The 20,352-nt window shown below is 61.7% G+C and overlaps 1 protein-coding gene across 3 annotated transcripts in view; it reads left to right on the top strand.

The window, feature by feature from the left end:
- Positions 1–503: 503 nt before the first annotated feature.
- HTRA3 (HtrA serine peptidase 3) overlaps positions 504–20,352 on the top strand; it is a 36,226-nt gene continuing 16,377 nt past the window's right edge. For all 3 annotated transcript variants that reach the window (XM_010345313.3, XM_074395824.1, XM_039468572.2), the window contains exons 1-3: positions 504–1,126; positions 13,097–13,196; positions 17,547–17,769. In XM_010345313.3, coding sequence (XP_010343615.2) covers positions 733–1,126; positions 13,097–13,196; positions 17,547–17,769 — 717 coding nt within the window. In that variant the 5' untranslated portion in view covers positions 504–732. The remainder of the gene's footprint in view (positions 1,127–13,096; positions 13,197–17,546; positions 17,770–20,352) is intronic.

The raw sequence follows: 20,352 nt of genomic DNA, 5'->3' as shown, positions 1-20,352 counted from the left end.
CACTGTCACCAGACCGTGACCCTCCTGACGGGACCTGGGTCTGAAGGGGCCCTGCAGAGAGTGCAGGAGGGATGACGAGAACGGAAACAGTTTCCGGTTCCGTGGGCAGCGAGGATTCAGGAGCACTGCTCAGCCCTGGCCTCCGAGTTTCGCTCAACAACCCTGTGAAGTCAAGAAGTGCTGTCAATTCCCTTCCTGCAGGTGGAAACTGAGGCACAGAGGAGACCGGACCCGGATGGCTCCTCCAGAGCAGGGAGAACACATCCTCCAAGGTTTCTGGGATAGGCTGGGCCCGGCGGGTCCCCACAAGAAAGGCCCCTGGCATGACCGTAGCCCCAGGTTTCCCCACCAGGCAGACCAGAGTCCCAAGGCCTGCCGGGTGGGTCCAGGCCCGGAAGGCCAGGCGGGGCCCTGCTGGGGCCTGGGCGGGGCTGGCGGAGGGGCTGGGCCGCCCCTTCCAGCAGGGGCGGGCCGAGCGGTCGCCTTTAAAGGCGCGGGGCCGCCGCCCGCGGACAGTCAGGCTGGAGGGAGCCGAAGTCCCTGAGCTGCTCGCGCCCCGGTGATGCCCCTGCCGTCCCGACGCCCGCCAGCCTGAGCCGGCTGCGCACGTGGCCGCGCGCCCGCCCCAGTCCCATCCGTAGGCGCCTGGCGCCCGGCCCCGGAGCGGCTTCGGTGTCCCCGCCGCCCCCCGGCCGGTCTCCCACGCCTCCACCCGCCGCTGGCCCGGCCGCCATGCAGGCGCGCGCGCTGCTCTTGGCCGCGCTGGCCGCGCTGGCCTCGCTGACGCTGGCCCGGGAGCCCCCCGCGGCGCCATGCCCGGCGCGCTGCGACGTGTCGCGGTGTCCCAGCCCCCGCTGCCCCGGTGGCTACGTGCCGGACCTCTGCAACTGCTGCCTGGTGTGCGCCGCCAGCGAGGGCGAACCCTGCGGGGGCCCCCTGGACTCGCCGTGCGGAGAGAGCCTGGAGTGTGTGCGCGGCCTGTGCCGCTGCCGCTGGACGCACCCCGTGTGCGGCACCGACGGGCACACCTATGCCAACGTGTGCGCGCTGCAGGCGGCCAGCCGCCGCGCGCTGCAGCTCTCAGGGACGCCCGTGCGCCAGCTGCAGAAGGGCGCCTGCCCGTTGGGTAAGCGCTGGGGGGCCAGGGAGGACGTGAAGCCTTCTTTGTTTTGGGGAAACTAAGGCCAGGAGTTAGGGCCGGACTCGAGGTCGCCACTGGGTGGCCCTTCAAAAATCATCCCACCAGCCCTCTGGTCTTTCAGGTGAAGAAACTGAGGCCCAGAAAAGTAAGCCACTGTCCTCAAGGTCACAGAATCAGAGTCAGAAGGGAAACCTGTGGTCTCCGGGCCACCCAACGGGGCTCATCTAGGAATGTTTCCAGCTCTGGTCTCTTCAGAACTGGTGTCTCGTGCCCATTCCCGGGGTCCTCGGACCCCTGCTCTGTCTGGGTATTAGGTGAAGGGCGCTCTTTCCTGCCATAAATCTCCAGCCTGGGTGCCCTCTTGGGCGATGCCTTGTGACTGTGGTTAAATGCGTGTGGGAAAGGTCAGCGTGCAGGACAGTGTGGCAAGGGTCAGCGTGCAGGTCCTGAACTACTCAGGGCCCCAGGCAGAGGCTGCTTGTGGGAGAGAATGTTCAGGTCAGTCAGATCCTAGAACAGCCTCCCCTGACCTGCCGCCTCAGCTCTGGGTCGCATCTCACCATGCAGGTTGACTCTGTGCGTGGAGGAAAATGCTGGAAAACCTGCTGTACCTTACCGTGTGGGGGGTGCCTCTTAGGAAGGCAGGCTCGAGACTCAGTAGCAGCCACGACAGGCTCCGTGGAGCTTCGGGAGCACCATAGGGAGCACCGGCTGCCGGGACGCCTGGGAAGCCTGCAGAGGGCTTCCTCTGATGTCTGCGGTGCTCTCAACGCAATTCCAAGTGTTTTTGTGGCCTGCCAAGGTTGGAAGACTCCTCTAGTGGCAGCTCACAGGCCAGACCTACCAGAAGTTCTGAGAAGCCCTGCAGTGTTCTCGAATGATCAAATCCAGGGGCTCCCAGGAGAATTGCGGCCGAGAGCTCTTTTCTCCCAGCATGCTGGGGTTCCTGGGAGCCCGTGTGGGAAGCATCACTCAGGACTAGCTAGGATTATGTGAAAGAGCCACTTGGGGTTCAGCAGGGAGCCCCAGTCTGTCTGGTGCTGGTACAACATGTGAGATAGATGGCGATTTATACAGGACAGAAATGTAATGTTTCTCACAGCTCTGAAGGCTGTTGCCTGTTGAGGGCTGCACTCTGCAGAAGGGAGGAAGGTGCGTCTGCCCCCGCAGGAGTGCACGCAGGGAAAAGGCCGGACGCTGCTGTGGCCTCTCACAAGGAGCTTCAGCCCATGCTTGAAAGGAGGCGTGCTGATGACCTATCACCTCCTAAGTCTCCAATTGGCGACACCTCTGTTTTGGAGGGAACACCTTCAAACTATGATGGGGGTGAGTGTGGTGAGGTCCGGCTTGTGTTGAGGCCGCTCAGGAGGCAGACGATGCGGGTGTGGGACTGTGGGGTCTCGGAGATGTTGTCATTGACTGAACGCCTCCTGTGCCGTCATTGCGGCTCATTAGTTTGGGGCTTGGTGCTGGGGTGCCCCTCCCGGGCCTGCCCACTGCAGCCCCGCTGTGTGATGAGGGCCGCCTCCCCACCCCGCACCCGGATCCCTGCTGCGCAAGGCACCAGAAAAAGGCTTCGGGGCTGGGGGCCGGCAGAGAGCTGGAGGCGGCCTGGCTTCCAAGACACTGACTCCTGCAGTCCCTGTCATGAGGTGCCTTCTCTGTGTGCCTGGCTGGCCCCAGGCTGGTGACAGGGCAGGCCATCAGCAGACCGGCTGGTGCCCTCAATCCTCACAGACCATCGGGGCAGAGAGGAAAGGGTGGGAGGAGGAAAACCGATGCCCACAGACAGGCGCATGGGGAGCTCAGACGGCCAAGCCCACAAGCGTGGGGCCACGGGCTGAGGCCTCAGTGCTCCAAGTGTGCCGTCGCAGAGCACCTCTTCCAGAGGAGGTGATCTTACACAGCGTACTCACCCTGGGTTCCCATGAATGAGAAGTGGGGGCGCACATGCCCCTTGCCTGATGGGCGGTCGCCAGGCGACGTTATTTCACACATTATCACCATGGCAACTGCCCCCAAATCTGTCTCACCCAGCCAGGTCAGCAGAGGCTCTGCAGAGGAGAGGCTGCGGAGGAGGAGTGGGAGCTGCCTGGGGAAGGGCGGAGAGGCACGCGGAAGGCAGAGCCCTGCACAGGATCCCAGAGCCCAAGGGGTCGGGGAGGCCGTGGGCATCTGGGGCTGGGTAGGGAGGGCGGCAGAGGGAGCAGGCGGGAGGCTGCTGGCCATCTCCAGGGCACGGTTCACACTGTGGGCGGTGTGCAGCCCTGCCGTTGTAGCTCGATGCGCGGGGAACTTGGACACCCAGCTTTCAGCAGGGTGACACCCAGAGCCACTCCCTGCGGAGGCCTTGGGTGTCCAGCCTCTCCCCAGCCCTGTCTCATTTCCCACAGCGAGCCTGGCCCTTTCCCAGGCACCACAGATGTGCCGCCGGAGGCCAGGAAGGGTGAGTGACTGCTCTGAGGCCACATGGTCAGGAAGTGACCCAGTGGCGGGGCCTGGCCTGGGTCTGACTGGCCTGGAAGGCTGTGCTCTGTGAGGCTCCTGGCTTTGCTCTGCAGGGGGCGGCAGGGCCCCTGAGGCTGGGGGTCGGGTCAGGCCTGGGCCCCTGACTCCATCGGGCTCGGCCTCCGTGGAGTATCCAGCAGTGTAGCAGGGCTTCCGCGCTCCTAAGGGCCCTACCAGAAGGTGCTGGGTGCTGGCCACACTTAGTGGTGTGTGCGGCACTGTCTGCCCTGGGCATTTGTGGGCAGAAGTCCTACGGGGGAGGGCAGCCTCCTGTGGTTCTCCTCTCCCCACCCCTAGGCCAGCTCCTCCGCCTTCTCCTCCCAGCCTCTGTGGGCAGGAGGGTCTCCTCGGTCCCGTCGCATGCCCCCGTGAGCTCATCTGCCATTGAGTCCCCGCCATGTGCTGGAACTTCGGGCCCTGGCTGCAGCCCCCAGGTCTCCCCTGAGCTGGAGTCTCGTGGAGATTCCTGCGGAGCCGCCTCGGGCTCCACTCTTCCCAGCCTCACCCAGAGGAGCACCAGGCTGTTCAGTGGGGAGCCTGGGTCCCCTCCCCGCTCCGCCCCTCATTCTCCTGTACACCAGGAGTCCTCTCAGCTCACCCACGACACGTCTCCTGGGATGCCTTGACTTCCCCGACCATCCTCCGTCCCATCACTTCTCACACAGCAGCCAGCCTTGGTCAATCCGTCCTGCCTGTCACCGGCAGGCTTCCCCGCAAGGCACCCCAACACTTCCCTTGACTCACAGGGCCCTGCGACTGGCCTCTGGCCTGCACCCCTCTGTGCTGTCTCCCACTGTCTCCTCTATCCCACCCCAGGACCTTTGCACACACAGCACCTGCTGCCCGGAGCTTCCTTCCCTCAGCTTGTCGTGGTCGGTTCGCCATCCTGCCTTGGCCCGATGTCCCACGGCTGCTGAGTCACCTGCCCTGGCCACTGTGCCCAGGTAGTCTTTTCATTGCCCGGTGAGCACAGCCAGGGTCGCAGGCGGGCCCTGCACACAGCCATAACTGTCAGTCAGCTTCTCTGCGTGATCTCCATCTCCCCGGGCTCGGAGCCTCACGGGGCAGGGGCCAGCCTTCTGTAGATGACATGAAATGCGAGGATGGCCCATGTGATGTGGAATCTCCTGTAACCCTCCCGGCCTTCTTGCATACCTCCAGTGACGGAGGCTCACCACTTCTCAAGGGAGCCCCTGCGCATCCCCAGGTCCATGCTCAGGCAGCGCGGTGGCACAGAGCGGATAAATATCCATCCCCAGGGTGGTAAGAGTGGGGATACCGAGGGCCTGCTCAGAGCAGAGGCTTCCCTGTGTGTCTAAGCGGGGCCCCGAGGCCAGGCAGCCTCTCTCTGGCTGCAAGCAAACGGGCCTCGGAGGCTGCTGTCCGCTCAGAGTGTAGCTTACAAGGTGGCATTTCATGATCGGCTTTTATTGTGCAACCCCAAGCTGGTTCTGACTGCGTCTCCCCGTGTTGTTTATTGAAGAGCTTGGGTTGGCTTTTGATTTGTGATCCTCTCAGCAGCTTCCTGGGGCTGCACAGGCCTCGGAGTTCAGCATCTGGGACCACTCAGGCAGGGTGACGCCTCCCCTCCGGCCCCGCCCTCTCCCGCCGGGGCAGCCGGGCCGAGCCACAGCATCTGGCTGTGGGCGCTGGAGGACTTGGAACCCCGGCAGGGCTGCTTGGCCAAGAGCTTTCTCCAAGGCCGCCGGGAGCCCGAGTCCAGAGGGAGCAGAGCTGAGACCAGGACGCTGTGCCACTGGCCTTCCGGCTGGGGCTTGGACAGCAAATGCACCCTCGCCCGGTCCGCCAGCCTGTGGTCCTCCCACGACATGCCTCTGCCCTTCCCCCACACAGCGACCCGAGGAGACTTGGTGAGACCGGGACCTTCCCTGCCGGAAGCCGGGTCATGGCGCCCATGGCCTCAGGACGAAGCATGGCCTTCTGGTGGCCTTGCAGGCTTGATGCCCCCAACCTCTGCCTCCTGCCCACATCACCACAGCCGCAGACCCCTGTGAGACCCCTTCCTGCATTGTGAGGGACCGATGACAATGCATGGAGCCCAGAAGACGAAGAAACCGCCTTCAGAATGGAGACACAGATAGATCAGGGAGGGCTTCCTGGAAGTGGTGGCATCTAGTTGTGGAGAGGCAAGCTGAAGGGGGCCTGTGCACCGTTGGCCTCCCACAGATTCACCAGGGCCTGCCAGGTGGTCTGAACGCTTCCTGACCAGCCTTGCTTTGAGGGAGGGAGGCCACCAGGTTTGACAAGGATCAAGGGTGTGACACTGGCTGTGCTCCAGGCCCATGAAGCCTCCGGCACATTGTTGGGGTGCTGGTGTCCTGGCTCTGTCTGAGATTGGGCTTGGGGAGCTGGAGGAAGCGGCCCTCAGTCACTCAGGTAGGAGGGACGGCTCTGCCCTGAGCCCAGGTCCCCTGGCTCCCCAGCCAGTGCTCTGAATGCCAGGCCGGCCCCTACACCTCGGGAAGCGACCAGCCACCTCGCTTGGTGTTGATGAGGGTGTTTGTGGAATAGTGGGTGAGACAGAGATTAAAATCACAGACCCCTGTCCTTGGTGCAGCAAAAGCATGGCAAGGACAGGTCTGTACGTGCCCCAAGCTGAAAGTCAGGTCCAGCGCAGGGCTGGCAGGTGACTCACTGGAATCGTGCAGTGTGCAATCTGCACACCTGCGTGCCTTACCCTGCTCCAGCACATGGTGGGCAGAGCCCCAGGACCGGGTCCCGGTCTGTCCCGCGTGTCTGGCTGCTCAGGGCTGAGTCCCAGCCCTGCCCCAGAAATCTCAGGAGCTCTTTGCACTTCGGTTTCTTCATCTGTGAAATGGGGGTAACAGTGGCGCCCTCCTCACTGGTCAAGGGACAGACGAGATGACGGACTGAATGTGCTTTGCTCAGTGCCAGTGCCGGGTAGATGTTGATGTGAAGAAAGGATGGCCGGTGGGCGTGTCTTACGGAAGGGCTGTTTGTGAGAGCGAGGGAGGGTGGTCAAGGAAGGGAGGTGCTGGCCCTACCCCAGGGAACGTCACTGGCCCTGATCAAGGCAGGGAGGGCTTCCTGTAAGGAGGGCCAAGGGCTCCTTCCTTGCCTTCAGTGGCGTGGATGCTCAGAGGCCTGCCTGGCCCATGGCACTGTGCACAAGCCCAGCCTTCTTGGTCAGTCACGGGCCGGCTGACGGCAGCGCCTCCTCCTCCTCCTCCTCCTCCGAGGGGTTGGCTGTGGCCCAGCTGGGTGTGGAGTTTCACAGCCAGAGGAGCCAGGCCGGCCCCACACTGAGGACGGGTCCAGATTGAGCTCTCCTGGGGCTGGATAGGCAATTACATTTGCCAAGGCCAGCACGGAGCGGGAAGCGCCAGGTCAGGGCTTGAGGGGCCTGCTGCGCACCTGGACGGGTCCCGTGACCTCTCTGAGCCTCGTTTCCCTGCCTGTGAAATGGACTCAATTCCTGTCTTGCGGAATTGCTTCAAGAATTCAATGAGATCACAAACTTCAGAGCCCAGCCTGACGTCCCATGCCCAAATCGGGTCCCGCCTGCGAGGTGTGGCCCGTGGCGGGGGAGGCATCGGGTGGCTCTGGGCCTGTGCCGAAGCCCCCATCCTGCCTGTGTTCCACGTGGACAGGTCCCTGGGCTTGAGGGTGGCAGACAGCAGCATCCGCCGCACGGGGAACCACAGCTGGACCTGAGGCTTGTGGGGCGCACAGTTCACTTGGGGACATGGCTGGGGGGCACAGTTCACTTGGGGACATGGCTTAGGGGCACAGTTCACACAGGGACAGGCAAGCTTTCCAGAGGAGGAAAAACATGGGAAGCTGTCCTGGGAACTAATTAGACCCAGGAGGCGGCCTCTTGTGGTGGGCGGGGTTGGGGGGCTATTGAGGGTCCCCCCCCACAATGCTCCTCTGTCTCTGAAGAGCATGCATTCGCTCTCTCATGGGCTTCCTGCCCACTGCTGCGGCCCAGGCCCATCCCAGGCGCAGGGGTGCAGGCCACAGGCACACCCCCAAGGAACCAGGTTTGGGAGGGGTACAAGGTGCTGTTGCGCCCAGAGGGTAAGGTGGGTCACTGCGCCTGCAGAGTCAGGGCAGGCTCCCCGGAGGAGGCACTGATGGCCTGGGCACTGAGGGATGACAGGAAGAGCATTCCTGGCAGAGGGAACCACACGTGCAAAGGCACAGTGACACTTGGAAGCCTCCTGGGTGCGCAGGGACCAGAGCCGGGGTCCACAAGGGAGGGTGGCAGCAGGTGAGGCTGCAGGTGTCAACGGGACCCGGACACCCAGGCCTTGAATGCCCTGCTAAGAGATTGTCATCTAGTCTGTAGACCATGGTCACCATTATGCACAGATGGACACAGCCTGGGACCCGGGACCATCTACTGATGGCTCCCCCATCCCCAGCTTGCAGCTGGGTGACAGGGGTCTGCTAATTGCAGGGGACAATAAAAGAAGGGGCAGTGACCTTACAGATGGAGGAACAGAACTGGGTCTCAGTCCCAGCCCTGCGCATTATGTGCTAAAGGGACTGATGCATACAGTTGGGCAGGTTGTCCACTGCACAACTCCAGGGAAGCTGGCCACTCTGTGATCTGTTGATAAGGGCCTGGAGTTACACGGTGCACAACCCATGAAGCAGCAGAAGGCATCCCTGCGGGGTGTCTGGGCCTTGGTGTCGCCATCTGTTCCATGGCAGTTATGACTGTCCAGAGCTGCCACGTCGTCCTCCCTCAGGGTCAGCCACGGTCCCCCAGCACTCCCGGGAGCCCCGTCGGGCAGGGCCGTTGGAGCTGGAGCCCTGGCGCCCCGTTTGTCTCCTCCCACCCTGCTGCGCCCCTTCCTCTCCTGGGAGGTGACACGGGACACCTGGCCTTGAGCCCTGACTGCTTTGCTCCGTGTCAGGGTCCTCCCGACTGAAACTTCCGGGGCCGTTACATTCCAGTTTATCGAGGAAAAAAAAACAGGGCTCATGGCAGAATCTGGTTGGGTATGACTGTTGACTTCAGAGCGTTGGCTCGAGGATGGGGTGGGGGTGGAGGCTGTCAAAAACCCCCAAATAAACAGAGTCTGCTTCCCAGCCCTGGGGCCCACGGCTTTCCTGTGGAAAGAGGCAGTGGGAACCGCATGCTCCCTTCCCCCTGATTCATGGCTGATTCATCTGCATGTTGGGAGGAGGAGCAGGAGCCCGCGGGCCCCGGCCCCCACGACACCACCCACCGGGGTCCCCTTAAAGAAACAGGGCCTGGTGAGGCCCTGCGGAGGCGCCCGGGCCCTGGGGTCACTTCGACCCTGAAATCCACCAGACCTGGGCCAGCGCCAGGCCTGCCCTTCCTCCGCAGTGAGTGATCTTCGCCTCTGAGCCTCCGTCTCCCGGGCTGTAAAATGGGCCGGTGCTGCCGCTTTTGTGAGGCTGCTAGGAGATTCGGTTAGTCGGCGGACCCACATTCTTTCTGCAGGGTGCCGTTTGCAGACCTACTGTGTGCTGGCTCAGGAGCATCAAGCAGGGCACCCTTGAACTTCTTCCCTCTGTCTTCCCCCCCACCTCTCTCTGTCCCTCCTCCCCACCCCATCCCTTCCTCCTGAAGTGTCTCAGCAGCGGCCTCACCCTGTGCTGGTTACCACTGCTGTGTGGGAGTGAACCAGACAGTCTCTGTCCCGAAGGAGCCTGGGGTGTGGGGTGGGCACGCGCGGGCTTCTCTTTGGAGACTCTGTGGGAAACGGGCCCCTCCCCACGACCCCTCCGTCTCAGGCCTTGCTGTCCCTCCCTGCTTTCTTTTCTTTTTTAAAAAGGTCACTCCAGGCCGGGCGCGGTGGCTCGAGCCTGTAATCCCAGCACTTTGGGAGGCCGAGGCGGGTGGATCACGAGGTCAAGAGATTGAGACCATCCCGGTCAACAAGGTGAAACCCCGTCTCTACTAAAAATACAAAAAGTTAGCTGGGCATGGTGGCGCGTGCCTGTAATCCCAGCTACTCAGGAGGCTGAGGCAGGAGAATTGCCTGAACCCAGGAGGCGGAGGTTGCGGTGAGCCGAGATCGCGCCATTGCACTCCAGCCTGGGTAACAAGAGCGAAACTCCGTCTCAAAAAAAAAAAAAAAAAAAAAAAAGTCACTCCAACTTTATCCCAACCCCAAATAACCACCATGTAGTAGAATAGTGATGTTTCCTGCCAGGCTTTTACTAAATGAATATTTTATAGAGGGTTTAAAAACAAATCATCCCCTATGAAATGGAGTGTCACCCATTTGAAGTGACCTCTAGGAGGCCACACTGGGGAGAAAGTTCCGCCGGTGCCATCCTGAACTCAGGCTGCTGGGCAGAGCTCAGGGGGGCCTGGGGCTCAGCACTGGCCTCAGCTCTGCCTCCCGCCGTGGTGCGACCAGGTCAAGCAGGGAATGGACAGGGTGGGGCCAGAGAGCTTTGCGGCTCTGCGTGTTGGAGCGTCTGAGCCCAGGATGGAGACACGCAGGAAGGCAGCCTTTCTAATCCCCCGTGGGAGGAGACGCGTTAGTGTTTCCTCTCCTTCTGTGTTCACACTGCGCCCAGGTCCCCGTCGGCCGTGGCTGCCTGCACGCGCAACTCGGGCTCAGCCTGTGGCTCCCCGTGTGCAGTGCCCCTGCCCGTGGGCTCTTCCAGGCCTGGGTCAGGGTGCGTCTGCACTCACCTGGCCGCCCCCGGGCTCCCCTGTGCCTCATCCCTGGCGATGCTGTGCTGTCTACCACTGGTCGGTCACTGGCTTGACCCTCGCCCCCAGCTGAACCCCGGTGTCCTCAGCAGGCCTCACCGGCGGGCACACAGAAGGCACCCTGCACGTGTGGATTGAATGAAGCCGTGAGCAGGGACAGATTCAGTCCAACTGAGAGGAGGCTGCTGGGGGGCTGCCTGGAGGAGGCAGGATTAGGACTGGGCCCAGGACCTGCCAGAGCGTCTTGGTAGGGAGGTTGGAGAGGGGTGGTGCAAGGGGAGGTGTAGAGAGGTGGGCGATGAGCAGAAACTCAAGAGTCGGCGGCCCGACAAAGGCCACATGATGGGAGAAGTGATGCAGTCCCGACTGGGGGCCGTGCCGGTGCCCCGGCGCTTCTCCCCCAGCGAGGCACGTGGGGTGCCAGTCTCAGGCCCCAGGGCACACAGGGTAGCGGCAGGCCTGCTGAGTCCTCCCTGCTGGAGGGAGGAGGGCCTGGGCTTGGGGTTTCTCTGGGGTCCCTCTGGGCCATGGGAATCGTTGGTCTGACGGCTTTTGCGCTCTGAACCTCACCAGGGCGCAGGCTTTGTGGCTGGTTCCTTCCTCTCTGGGGGCTAGAAAATCAGCTCAAGTTCCCAGGGGCAGAGAGGAGGCTCGGACCGCACGGCAGTGTCACCTCACCGAGGCCGCCGCCCGCTTTGTAGGTGTGGAGCAGGGCGGCACATCCCTCGTGGAGGCAGACGTGGTCACAGAGAGCCCTGGGCACGCGCAGGCCCTGCCCCGGGGGTGGTTGTCAATGTGACCTCTGACCCTCAGACCCCGCCCTGCCACCTAGTTTGATCTGAGGAGCCCCGCAGTGGCCGGCGTCTCCCAGCCAGGCTCTAACCAGCCCCGGACAGGTGGTGGCTTTGATCCCCGCTGACTGCCATGGATGAGGGAGGGCTGGCATGGCTGGTGCCCATGGGCCGGTTGAGAGGCAGACATTGGCGGTCTGGGAGAGGCAACCCCTCCTTGCCCTCCCAGCACCAGTGTTCGAGCCAGCCGCCAGGTCCCAGCTCAGGCTAAAGGGCTCTTCCGGGCCTTGGGGAGCCGCAGGGCAGAGGTGGGGGCCCCCAGGGAAAGGGCGTGTTCGGGTCCTGGTTCTCTCCTCCCAGCGTGTGTCCTTGGGCATGGGGGCTCTTCTTATGGAGCCTCGGTGTCCCCACTTTTAGAATAGAGGCAAAGGCTGTTCCCCCGGCTGCCCCCGGAGAGTGGGGGAGTGAATTGGGATGTGCCCGGGGACTGCATTTGCCCGTGGTTATTCCTGGAGCTCGGACTGCAGCCGGGGCCCGGCTCCCACAGCTGCATCCAGCAAGGTACCTTCGTGCCTTTGGACCAGGCGTCCCCAGACTTTTTACACAGGGGGCCAGTTCACTGTCCCTCAGACCGTTGGAGGGCCGCCACATACTGTGCTCCTCTCACTGACCACCAATGAAAGAGGTGCCCCTTCCTGAAGTGCGGTGGGGGGCCGGATAAATGGCCTCAGGGGGCCGCATGCGGCCCGCCGGCCGTAGTTTAGGGACGCCTGCTTTGGACGATCTGGAAAACCAGGTTTTCCCTCGGTCGCCGAGCTTGGCCATTTCCCAGTGACCGGGAGTCACATCGCCTGCAGACATGGACGTTATGGACTGAGCCCTCTTTGCTCCCCGTGGCCAAGATGTCCGGGTGGGTGGGTGTCCCCCGGGGCAGGGGCTTGAGGTCCACAGCCCTCCACACTCAGTTCCCACAGATGTGGGAGGAGGGCGTCTTCAGTCCCATTTTTCAGATGAGAGGTTGTTGAGGCCCAGAGAGGGTAAGTGATTTGTCTGAGGCCACACAGCTAGAAAGCAGCCAGGCCCAGCCGGACCCCTAGTGTGTGCAGCTCCCAGCCCAGTGCTCATTCTGGGGCATGGTAGCCAGGAGCGAGGCTGGGCAGTGTGGGTTCCAGATGGTGGGAACCAGAGAGGTCCTGGCACAGGCCTGCACAGGGGACCCCGAGGGCTGTGGGCCCCGTGCCACCGCATGCCTCAGGCCTGTGGTCCTGGCAGCCACAGCCCCCGCTGCTGACGGCAGCAGGAATCTGAGCCCAGGAAGGGTCCAGGGAAGTTTGTGAACCGTCTGGCAAGTCAGGCTGGGGTGTGGCCAAGTTAGACTCAGATGTGGGGCCCTGTGGGCTCAGAAATGGGCACCCTGTTGGCCCAGAGGGGCCTCACTGTGGCCAGGCCTGGGTAGCTCAGAAGGGACGCCTGGGGGGCTCCCACTGTACCCTCATCTGGACACTGTTGTAGCCCCAGGGCTCGGAGGGGCCAGCTGGAGCGTGTGAGGAGAGGGGCAGTTCTCTCCTGCAAGGGTATTGCTGTCGCATTAGGGGATAGAAAAAGCCTGGGGGACTGTCCTGAGATCCGGCCAGCCTCACTCCCGTGTGGCCCAGGGCAGTGTCCTAAGCTCTCTGGGCCTCGCGGCCGGCCTAGCAGGGTCCAGGGAGGTGAGGCAAGGAAGCCCAGTACGTGGAAGCCTTTTTTAACCATTCTCGGAGGGAGCGAGCCCCCTTCCCAAATGCCTGGTGTCACTGCACTGCTGTGGGGTAGGGGGTCCCCAGTGGGCTCAGCGTGGGCTGAGGTCGGCTCTGAACCCAGGCAGCGGTCTCGGGAAGAGCCTCCTCCTCCCACCCCCTGGGCATAGGCCTCCGGGAGCCGGCAGCATCCCCGTCTCACCGCCGCACCTGGCCCTTCCCGCCAGCGCAGGTCTCCACCAGCTGAGCAGCCCGAGGTACAAGTTCAACTTCATCGCCGACGTGGTGGAGAAGATCGCACCAGCCGTGGTCCACATAGAGCTCTTCCTGAGGTGGGTAGAGACCCCTTGCCCTTCCCCGCCTCCCGGTGTCCACTGCGCAGCCGACAGCTGCTGGGGCCCAAAGGAGGCTGGACGCTGCAGCCAGGGCCACAGAAGCAGGAGTGGCCTGGGGTCAGGCTGATGCCAGTCTCATCTCCCGGCTGCCCGTGTGCCCCTGTGGAAGGACATCCCCGCTAAAGTGACCCCCAACCTGCTGGAGCGGTAGGCACCAAGAAGGTGCAGGCGGTGGTACCTGTAGGTGTTTGTCCCTTCATGCTGCCACCCATGCTGCTCGGTGCCTGCGTCCTGTTTGTCTTCCCAAGGGGTCATGCAGTAAAGCAGACACAGAACCCAGTGGGGGAGATGCCGGAAGGCAGGAGGTATGTGAGCGAGGATCAGAGTCACGGCAGATGGAGAGCAGCGCTCCGGGCAGTGACCCAGGGACTCGGGTGGCCTCACAAGCTCGGGCTGGAGTAGGCCACCTGAGAGCTGAGCCAGTGGGTGCAGGGCAGTGGGGACAGCTCAGCAAGCACCGAGGCCATGTGGCCAGAGCAGGGAGGAATGAGGGTCGGGCCAGTGAACACGCCAGTCAGTGCATGGATGAGTGAGGGGAGGAATGTGCAAATGAGGAAGTGGCAGAATGAATGAGTGAGGGAGGGAGTGAGTGAGGAAGTGGCAGAATGAATGAATGAGGAAGGGAGGGAGGGAGGGAGAGAGGGAGGAAGTGGCAGAATGAGTGAAGGAATGAGTGGGTGAGGAAGTGGCAGAATGACTGAATGAGGGAAGGAGTGAGTGAGTGAGGAAGTGGCAGAATGAATGAATGAGGGAAGGAATGAGTGGGTGAGGAAGTGGCAGAATGAATGAATGAATGAATGAATGAGGCAGGGAATGAGTGAGAGAGGAAGTGGCAGAATGAATGAGGGAAGGAGTGAGTGAGAGAGGAAGTGGCAGAATGAATGAATGAGGGAAGGAGTGAGTGAGTGAGGAAGTGGCAGAATGAATGAATGAATGAATGAGGCAGGGAATGAGTGAGTGAGGAAGTGGCAGAATGAATGGAGGGAGGGAGGGAGGGAGGAAGTGGCAGAATGAATGAGTGACAGAGCGAATGAGTGAATGCACAATGGATGAGTAAATGAATGAATGGAGTCCGTCAGGAGGGAAGCAGGATGTCGCAGCCTGGGAGAGGAAGCAGTGTGCACCCTGTGGCCTCACAGCCCTCCTCCCCCGCCCCCGCCATCCTCCCCAGCAAGACCTCTCCTTGTAGATGCACAGGCAAAGCCACCTCCCCTTCTTCCCGCAGGGCCTGCCCGGGTTCCTGGCACCATCCCCAACCTCTGCCATCTCCCCCATCACAGGGACTCTCTGAGCTGGTTCCGGGGAGCCCTGCCCTTGGAATCTGTGGCTGTGTGGACTGCCTAATGTCCAGTTTGCTCACACTGGATCCTGGGAGCTTGTCCCAGATTGACATATCCTGCAGAAGCAGATGGCGTGATTCTTTTTCGGTTTAGAGTGTTTCTCTCTTCCACCTTTCCTGGCCCCGGGGTGTGGATGGAGCCGACAAACAGCCTGATGAGGAGGCCTCAGAACTGAGCCTCATTCCACCCTGACAGGGATCAGACTTTGAGTCCAGGCCGGCGACGAGCAGTCACCAGGGGCACCGGCCAGGGCTCCAGGGACTTGCTTGTCTACACAGCACGCTCCCTGAGGCCTCCAGCCTCCCTGTCACCAGGCTCCACTGCCCTAGGCCGGGCCCTGAGGACCCGGTGGCTCATCTGGAGATCCCAGGAGCAATTCCTGCTCCAGCGCAGCGTCCCTGCTGGCTGGCTCGGCGCTTGTCTGGTCCAAGCCCCTTCACCCGGCATCACTGCCCCTCTGCCATCCCCATCTTGGGCTCTCCGGCAGAGGCTGTGCTCCTTGAATGGGGGTGCCGGAGCGGGTGACGGGCGCATAGCACCTGAGTGTCACATCCTCCGCACCTGCTGGGAGCTCCCTGGGCTGTCGTTTCTCAAAACAGCCCTGGGGGTGCCACCCATGCAGGACCCACAGCCCCGGCTCCCCCATGCCCAGTGCCCGCGCTGATAGGCCTCTCACTGCCCCCTTGGCAGCACACTGACCCCTCACTGCCCTTCTCTTGCCCTGGGCCCTGAGACGTGTCATTGAGATTATAACTGGATGCACTAAGTGGCAGGTAGCTGGCCTTCCAGGAGGCAGGGATGGGGGCAGCATCTTTCTGGAAGGTCCCAGCCGCCAGGCTCTGAACCAGCTAATTACTGACTGCAGCCCGGCTGGGAGGCCATCTCCATCTCCACCCTCAGAGCTTCCAGCAGCTGGTGCCCCGAGTGGGTGGGTGAGACCGAGCAGACAGATGAGATAGATGCTCGTGGGGCCCGTGGGCCTCCTGGCTGTGACCCCTCACCTGGGGTCTGGGTGTGTGCATGGAGGCCAGTGGGTGGCCGTGGGCATTTTCTGCTGACCCCATAGGTGCCAGGCCCTGGGAGGCACACTGGGACTTCCACAGGCCAAACAGATGCGGGTCCTGCTCTGGGGTACACGCAGGGTGGGTGTAGCAGGAGCTGGCTACAGACGTGAGTGGACAGATGCTGGGGCCACTGTGTGCGGTGGCCGAGTGGCCAGATGCCCGGGCTGCCTGGGGGCAGACCCCTGCTTTGCCCCTGGCCCATCTGACCAGGCAAGTAGTTCAGCATCGCAGGACTCAGTTTCCCCACCGTGAGGTGAAGACCTGCGAGTTAGAGAGACGACAGCCGTTTCTTGTGGCTGCCATAACAAGGTATTCCAGGCTGCGTGGCTGAAGGGACAGAGGCGTCTAATCCACAGTTCCGGAGGCTGGAAGTCCTGATCAAGGTGTGAGCAGGGCTGCTTTCTTCTGGGGGATGTGGGGAGAGTGTCCCCGGCCCCTCTACTGGTGCTGGTGTTTTCCGCAGGCCTTTGTGCCCCTCGGCTTAGACCCCTCTCTCCGGTCCCTGTCTCCATCAGCTCACGGCCCTCCCCTCTGTGAGTCTGGACTTCCCTCCTCTAAAGCCGCCCCAGACCCACCGTGAGCTCATTTCAACTTCGTGACATCTGCGGAGACCCTGTTTCCACATAAAGTCACATACATGGGGCTGTGTGGTTAGGACTTGGTCATATCTCTTGGCGGGGACACAGCTCACCACAGCACCTCCCCTGTAGGGCGCCCATGAGCATTCAATGGCCTGGCTGCCTCCGAGGGAGCGCTGGCTGGCATTGGCTGCCGTCCGGTCCCGTGGGTCATGGCCACACGCCTGTACCCTGCAGACACCGTCACCTCCCTGCCTGCGCCGGGCGCTCCCATCCCTGCGTGCTTGTCTCGTTTCCCTTGCTCATCTCTGCGAAGGAGGCTCAGGGAGTGTGCACCTGCTCTGGGCTGGGCCCCGCGCGGGGGTCCCGAAGGCTCCCACTCTGGAGATGGTCCCAGGCTGTATCTGGCGTTCAGCCTCCTCCCCTGCTGGGCATGAGACTGTGGCTTCTACAAAGAGCTCTGTTGCGATCTGGGGATTGTTGCCCATCAGCGGACACCAGTGCAGACCCTGGCCAGTTCCACCCCATTCAGAGAGAGCAGGGCCTCATCTGTACCCCTGCACCCCCACCCTCGGGGTGTGGCGGGCCCAGGCCCTGCCTCTGCCTGCTGCCAGCGCTGCCACATTCAGGGCTTCAGGCAGCCAGCCTGGGGGTGGGGGCAGAGGGAGGTAGGAATAAGCTTTCCCAGCCTTCCCAGCGCTCACTCGCTCTGCCTGTCAGGAATCTGCCCCAGCCTCTGGGGCGCCTCCCTTCCTGGGCACCTGCTGCAGCCCCGGAGGATGCTGTGTGTGCAATGGAGCTTTTCCCCTAGGGCCAGCTATCGTCCTGTTTGTTGAGAGGTGTTTTGGAGCCCAGGCGTCACCACCCAGCGGAGGAGGAGTTTTCCCATTTCCCATGGGGACACCAAGGCTCAGAGAGCTTCACTGACCTGCCCGCAGCCAGGCTGATAATAAGTGGGGACCGGACTTGAGATTAGCATCCTGGTCTGTCTGGCTCCATGCTCCGTAGTCAGGGTGGTGAGTGCACGCCGGGCGTCATCCGGCACTGCAGGCAGCCCGTCTCATCTCAGCGAACTGCAGCCAGAGGTGATCATCGTCACCTCTTTATGGCTGTGAGTAGGTGCAGGCTAGGTGACTTGGCCAGGTCACAGGGCCAGGATTTAAACAGGGGCTTGAGGGACTCCAGACCTGTGTTCTGTCAGCTGCACGCTGTCTCTGCTCCTCAATGACCAGCCCCACCTCTGCGCCCGATTCCCTCGCGTCCCAGCTCCACCCTAAACGCCTGCCTGTGTCTCCCTGGCCGCAGACACCCGCTGTTTGGCCGCAACGTGCCCCTGTCCAGCGGCTCGGGCTTCATCATGTCAGAGGCCGGGCTGATCGTCACCAATGCCCACGTGGTGACCAGCAGGAACACTGCCTCAGGCCGGCAGCAGCTCAAGGTACAGCTGCAGAATGGGGACTCCTATGAGGCCACCATCAAAGACATCGACAAGAAGTCTGACATCGCCACCATCAAGATCCACCCAAAGGTGGGTGGGCGTGGGCAAGGGGCGGAAGCACCTGGGGCTGGGCATGGTGGCCTCCTCCCAGATGCCAGTCACCAGAGGCGAGCTAGCCCCACCTTCCATCGGCCAGTGGGAGGAACTCGGGACCAGGGAAGACTGGCACCTGGCCCAGGGTCATGGCTCAGGTAAGACCTGGAGCCCAGGTCTTTGGGCTCCTTGCCCTTCGCTCCCTGAGCCGCGAGGTACAGGGCAGAGGCAGGAAGCATGGCCCACAGTGGGTGGGCTACAGTCCCATTCCGCTGCCCTGTGGAGGCTCTTCACGGTGACACCTGGACCCACTACTGGGGATGCAAGTGCCCCACGGGATGGGGCCTGGGTGTGGGCGTGGAGCCCAGTGGGCTGCCGTGGGGAACACTTGGGACAGGGCCCCCATCGCTTGCCAGCTGCCCAAGCAGAAGCCTGCACTGAGGCCTCCGGAGTCCTCCTGTTCCTCCGCCAGCTGTTTGCAGAAAGCCTGCTCGCGGGTGGGCACTGGCTACACTCTTGTAATTCCCACCCAGGCCTGGGAGGAAAGGCCCTGTGTGCGTCCATCTTCACACTGCTGCAAAAAACTACCTGAGACTGGGTAATTTATAACAAAAAGGGGTTTCCTTGACTCATGGTTCCAAAGGCTGTACAGGAAGCATGACCAGGAGGCCTCAGGAGACTTACAGTCGCGGCAGAAGACGAAGGGGAAGCAGGCAGGTCTTCTCGGGGCGGAGCCAGAGAGAGAGTGAAGAGGGAGTGCCACATTCTTTTTTTTTTTTTTTTTGAGACGGAGTCTTGCTCTGTCGCCAGGCTGGAGTGCAGTGGCAGGATCTCAGCTCATGGCAACTTCTGCCTCCTGGGTTCAAGTGATTCCCCTGCCTCCGCCTCCCGAGTAGCTGTGACTACAGGTGCATGCCACCATGTCCCACTAATTTTTATATTTTTAGTAGAGATAGGGTTTCACCATGTGGGTCAGGCTGGTCTCAAACTCCTGACCTCAGGTGATCCACCTGCCTTGGCCGGCCGAAGTGCTAAGATTATAGGAATGAGCCACTGCGCCCAGCCCCCAGATTTTCTTTTCTTCTCTTTCCTATCCTTTTTTTTTTTTTTTTTTTTCTTAGACAGGGTCTTGCTGTTGCCCAGACTGGAGTGGCACAATCATAGCTCACTGCAGCCTCAAACTCCTGGGCTCAAGGGATCCTCCCACCTCAGCCTTCTGAATAGCTGGGACTACAGGCACATACCACCCCACTGGGCTAATTTTTAAATTTTTTTTTTTTTTTTTTTTTTTTTTGAGGAGGAGTTTCGCTCATTACCCAAGCTGGAGTGCAATGGCGCGATCTCGGCTCACCGCAACCTCCGCCTCCTGCATTCAGGCAATTCTCCTGCCTCAGCCTCCTGAGTAGCTGGGATTACAGGCACGTGCCACCATGCCCAGCTAATTTTTTTGTATTTTTAGTAGAGACGGGGTTTCACCATGTTGACCAGGATGGTCTCGATCTCTTGACCTCGTGATCCACCCGCCTCGGCCTCCCAAAGTGCTGGGATTACAGGCTTGAGCCACCGCGCCCGGCCTAATTTTTAAATTTTTGATAGACAGGGCCTTCTGGTATTGCCCAGGCTGGTCTAGAACTCCTGGGCTCAAGCAATCCTCCTGCCTGGCTAGAGTGTTGGGATTACAGGCGTGAGCCATGGTGCTCAGCCAACAAATTTTCCCTGAAGCCATATGGTAAATATTTTATCTTTGCAAGCTCTGGGTCTCTGTCACAACCACGCATCTCTGCTGTGGCAAGAACGAAGCCTCAGGCTGCACAGGTGGGTGTGACAGAGTCCAGTGAAGCTTGATTTACAGAACAGGCAGTGGGCAGGTGGCATTCGGGCCTTGGGCCAGTTTGCAAGCCCCGCTCAAGGACCCCCTTGGGGAGAGGAGAGCCAGACCAGGGGCAGATGTGTCTCTCCCCTTCCGGCGGCTGAGGCAGAATGCTGGCAGGACTGGTGGCGTGGTGTCCAGGTGGGGCTGAGCAGGATGCCCCACCAGCCACCTGTGGCCAAGAGGTGCAGGCAGAGCCAATGTGACTCATGTCCTGCAGGCCCTGAACCCAGGGCCATGACCTGATAGTGGAAATGCCCTCCGAGCCCCTATGCATGAAACTGAGCCACAGGAAAGGCTCCTACCCGCATCTGGGCACCCTCCTGGGGTACAGAAAGGGTGGGCTGACCCCGCCCCAGCTCGTCATCTCCCAGGGGCTTCAGACCTTGTTATTTCTGCGTCTTCAGCTGCTCAGCAGTAGACAATGTCATCTCTCTGGGTCCTCGCCTTCCAGTGAGCAGGCCTGGTTCCGCCACTGGGGCTTCTCTCTGCCACTGATTGAAGCCTCATGAGCCCCAGCAGCACAGAGAATAGAGGAGCAGCCTGAGCCTTCCCCAGGCCGGCGCCCGCCCAGCGGGGGCTGCTTTGACCCTGTGCAGGGCTCTACGCCACCCCACTACGGACAGCTTTCTCCTTGTATTGAAAGCCGCAAAGAAACTTTCTTATTTGACATGATGGCATACAGTAAAAGTGAAGAGGTCTGAAACGGT

The sequence above is a fragment of the Saimiri boliviensis genome, chromosome 3, assembly GCF_048565385.1.
Source record: "Saimiri boliviensis isolate mSaiBol1 chromosome 3, mSaiBol1.pri, whole genome shotgun sequence".
NCBI lineage: Eukaryota > Metazoa > Chordata > Mammalia > Primates > Cebidae > Saimiri > Saimiri boliviensis.
This window is presented reverse-complemented; position numbering and strand designations above follow the sequence as displayed.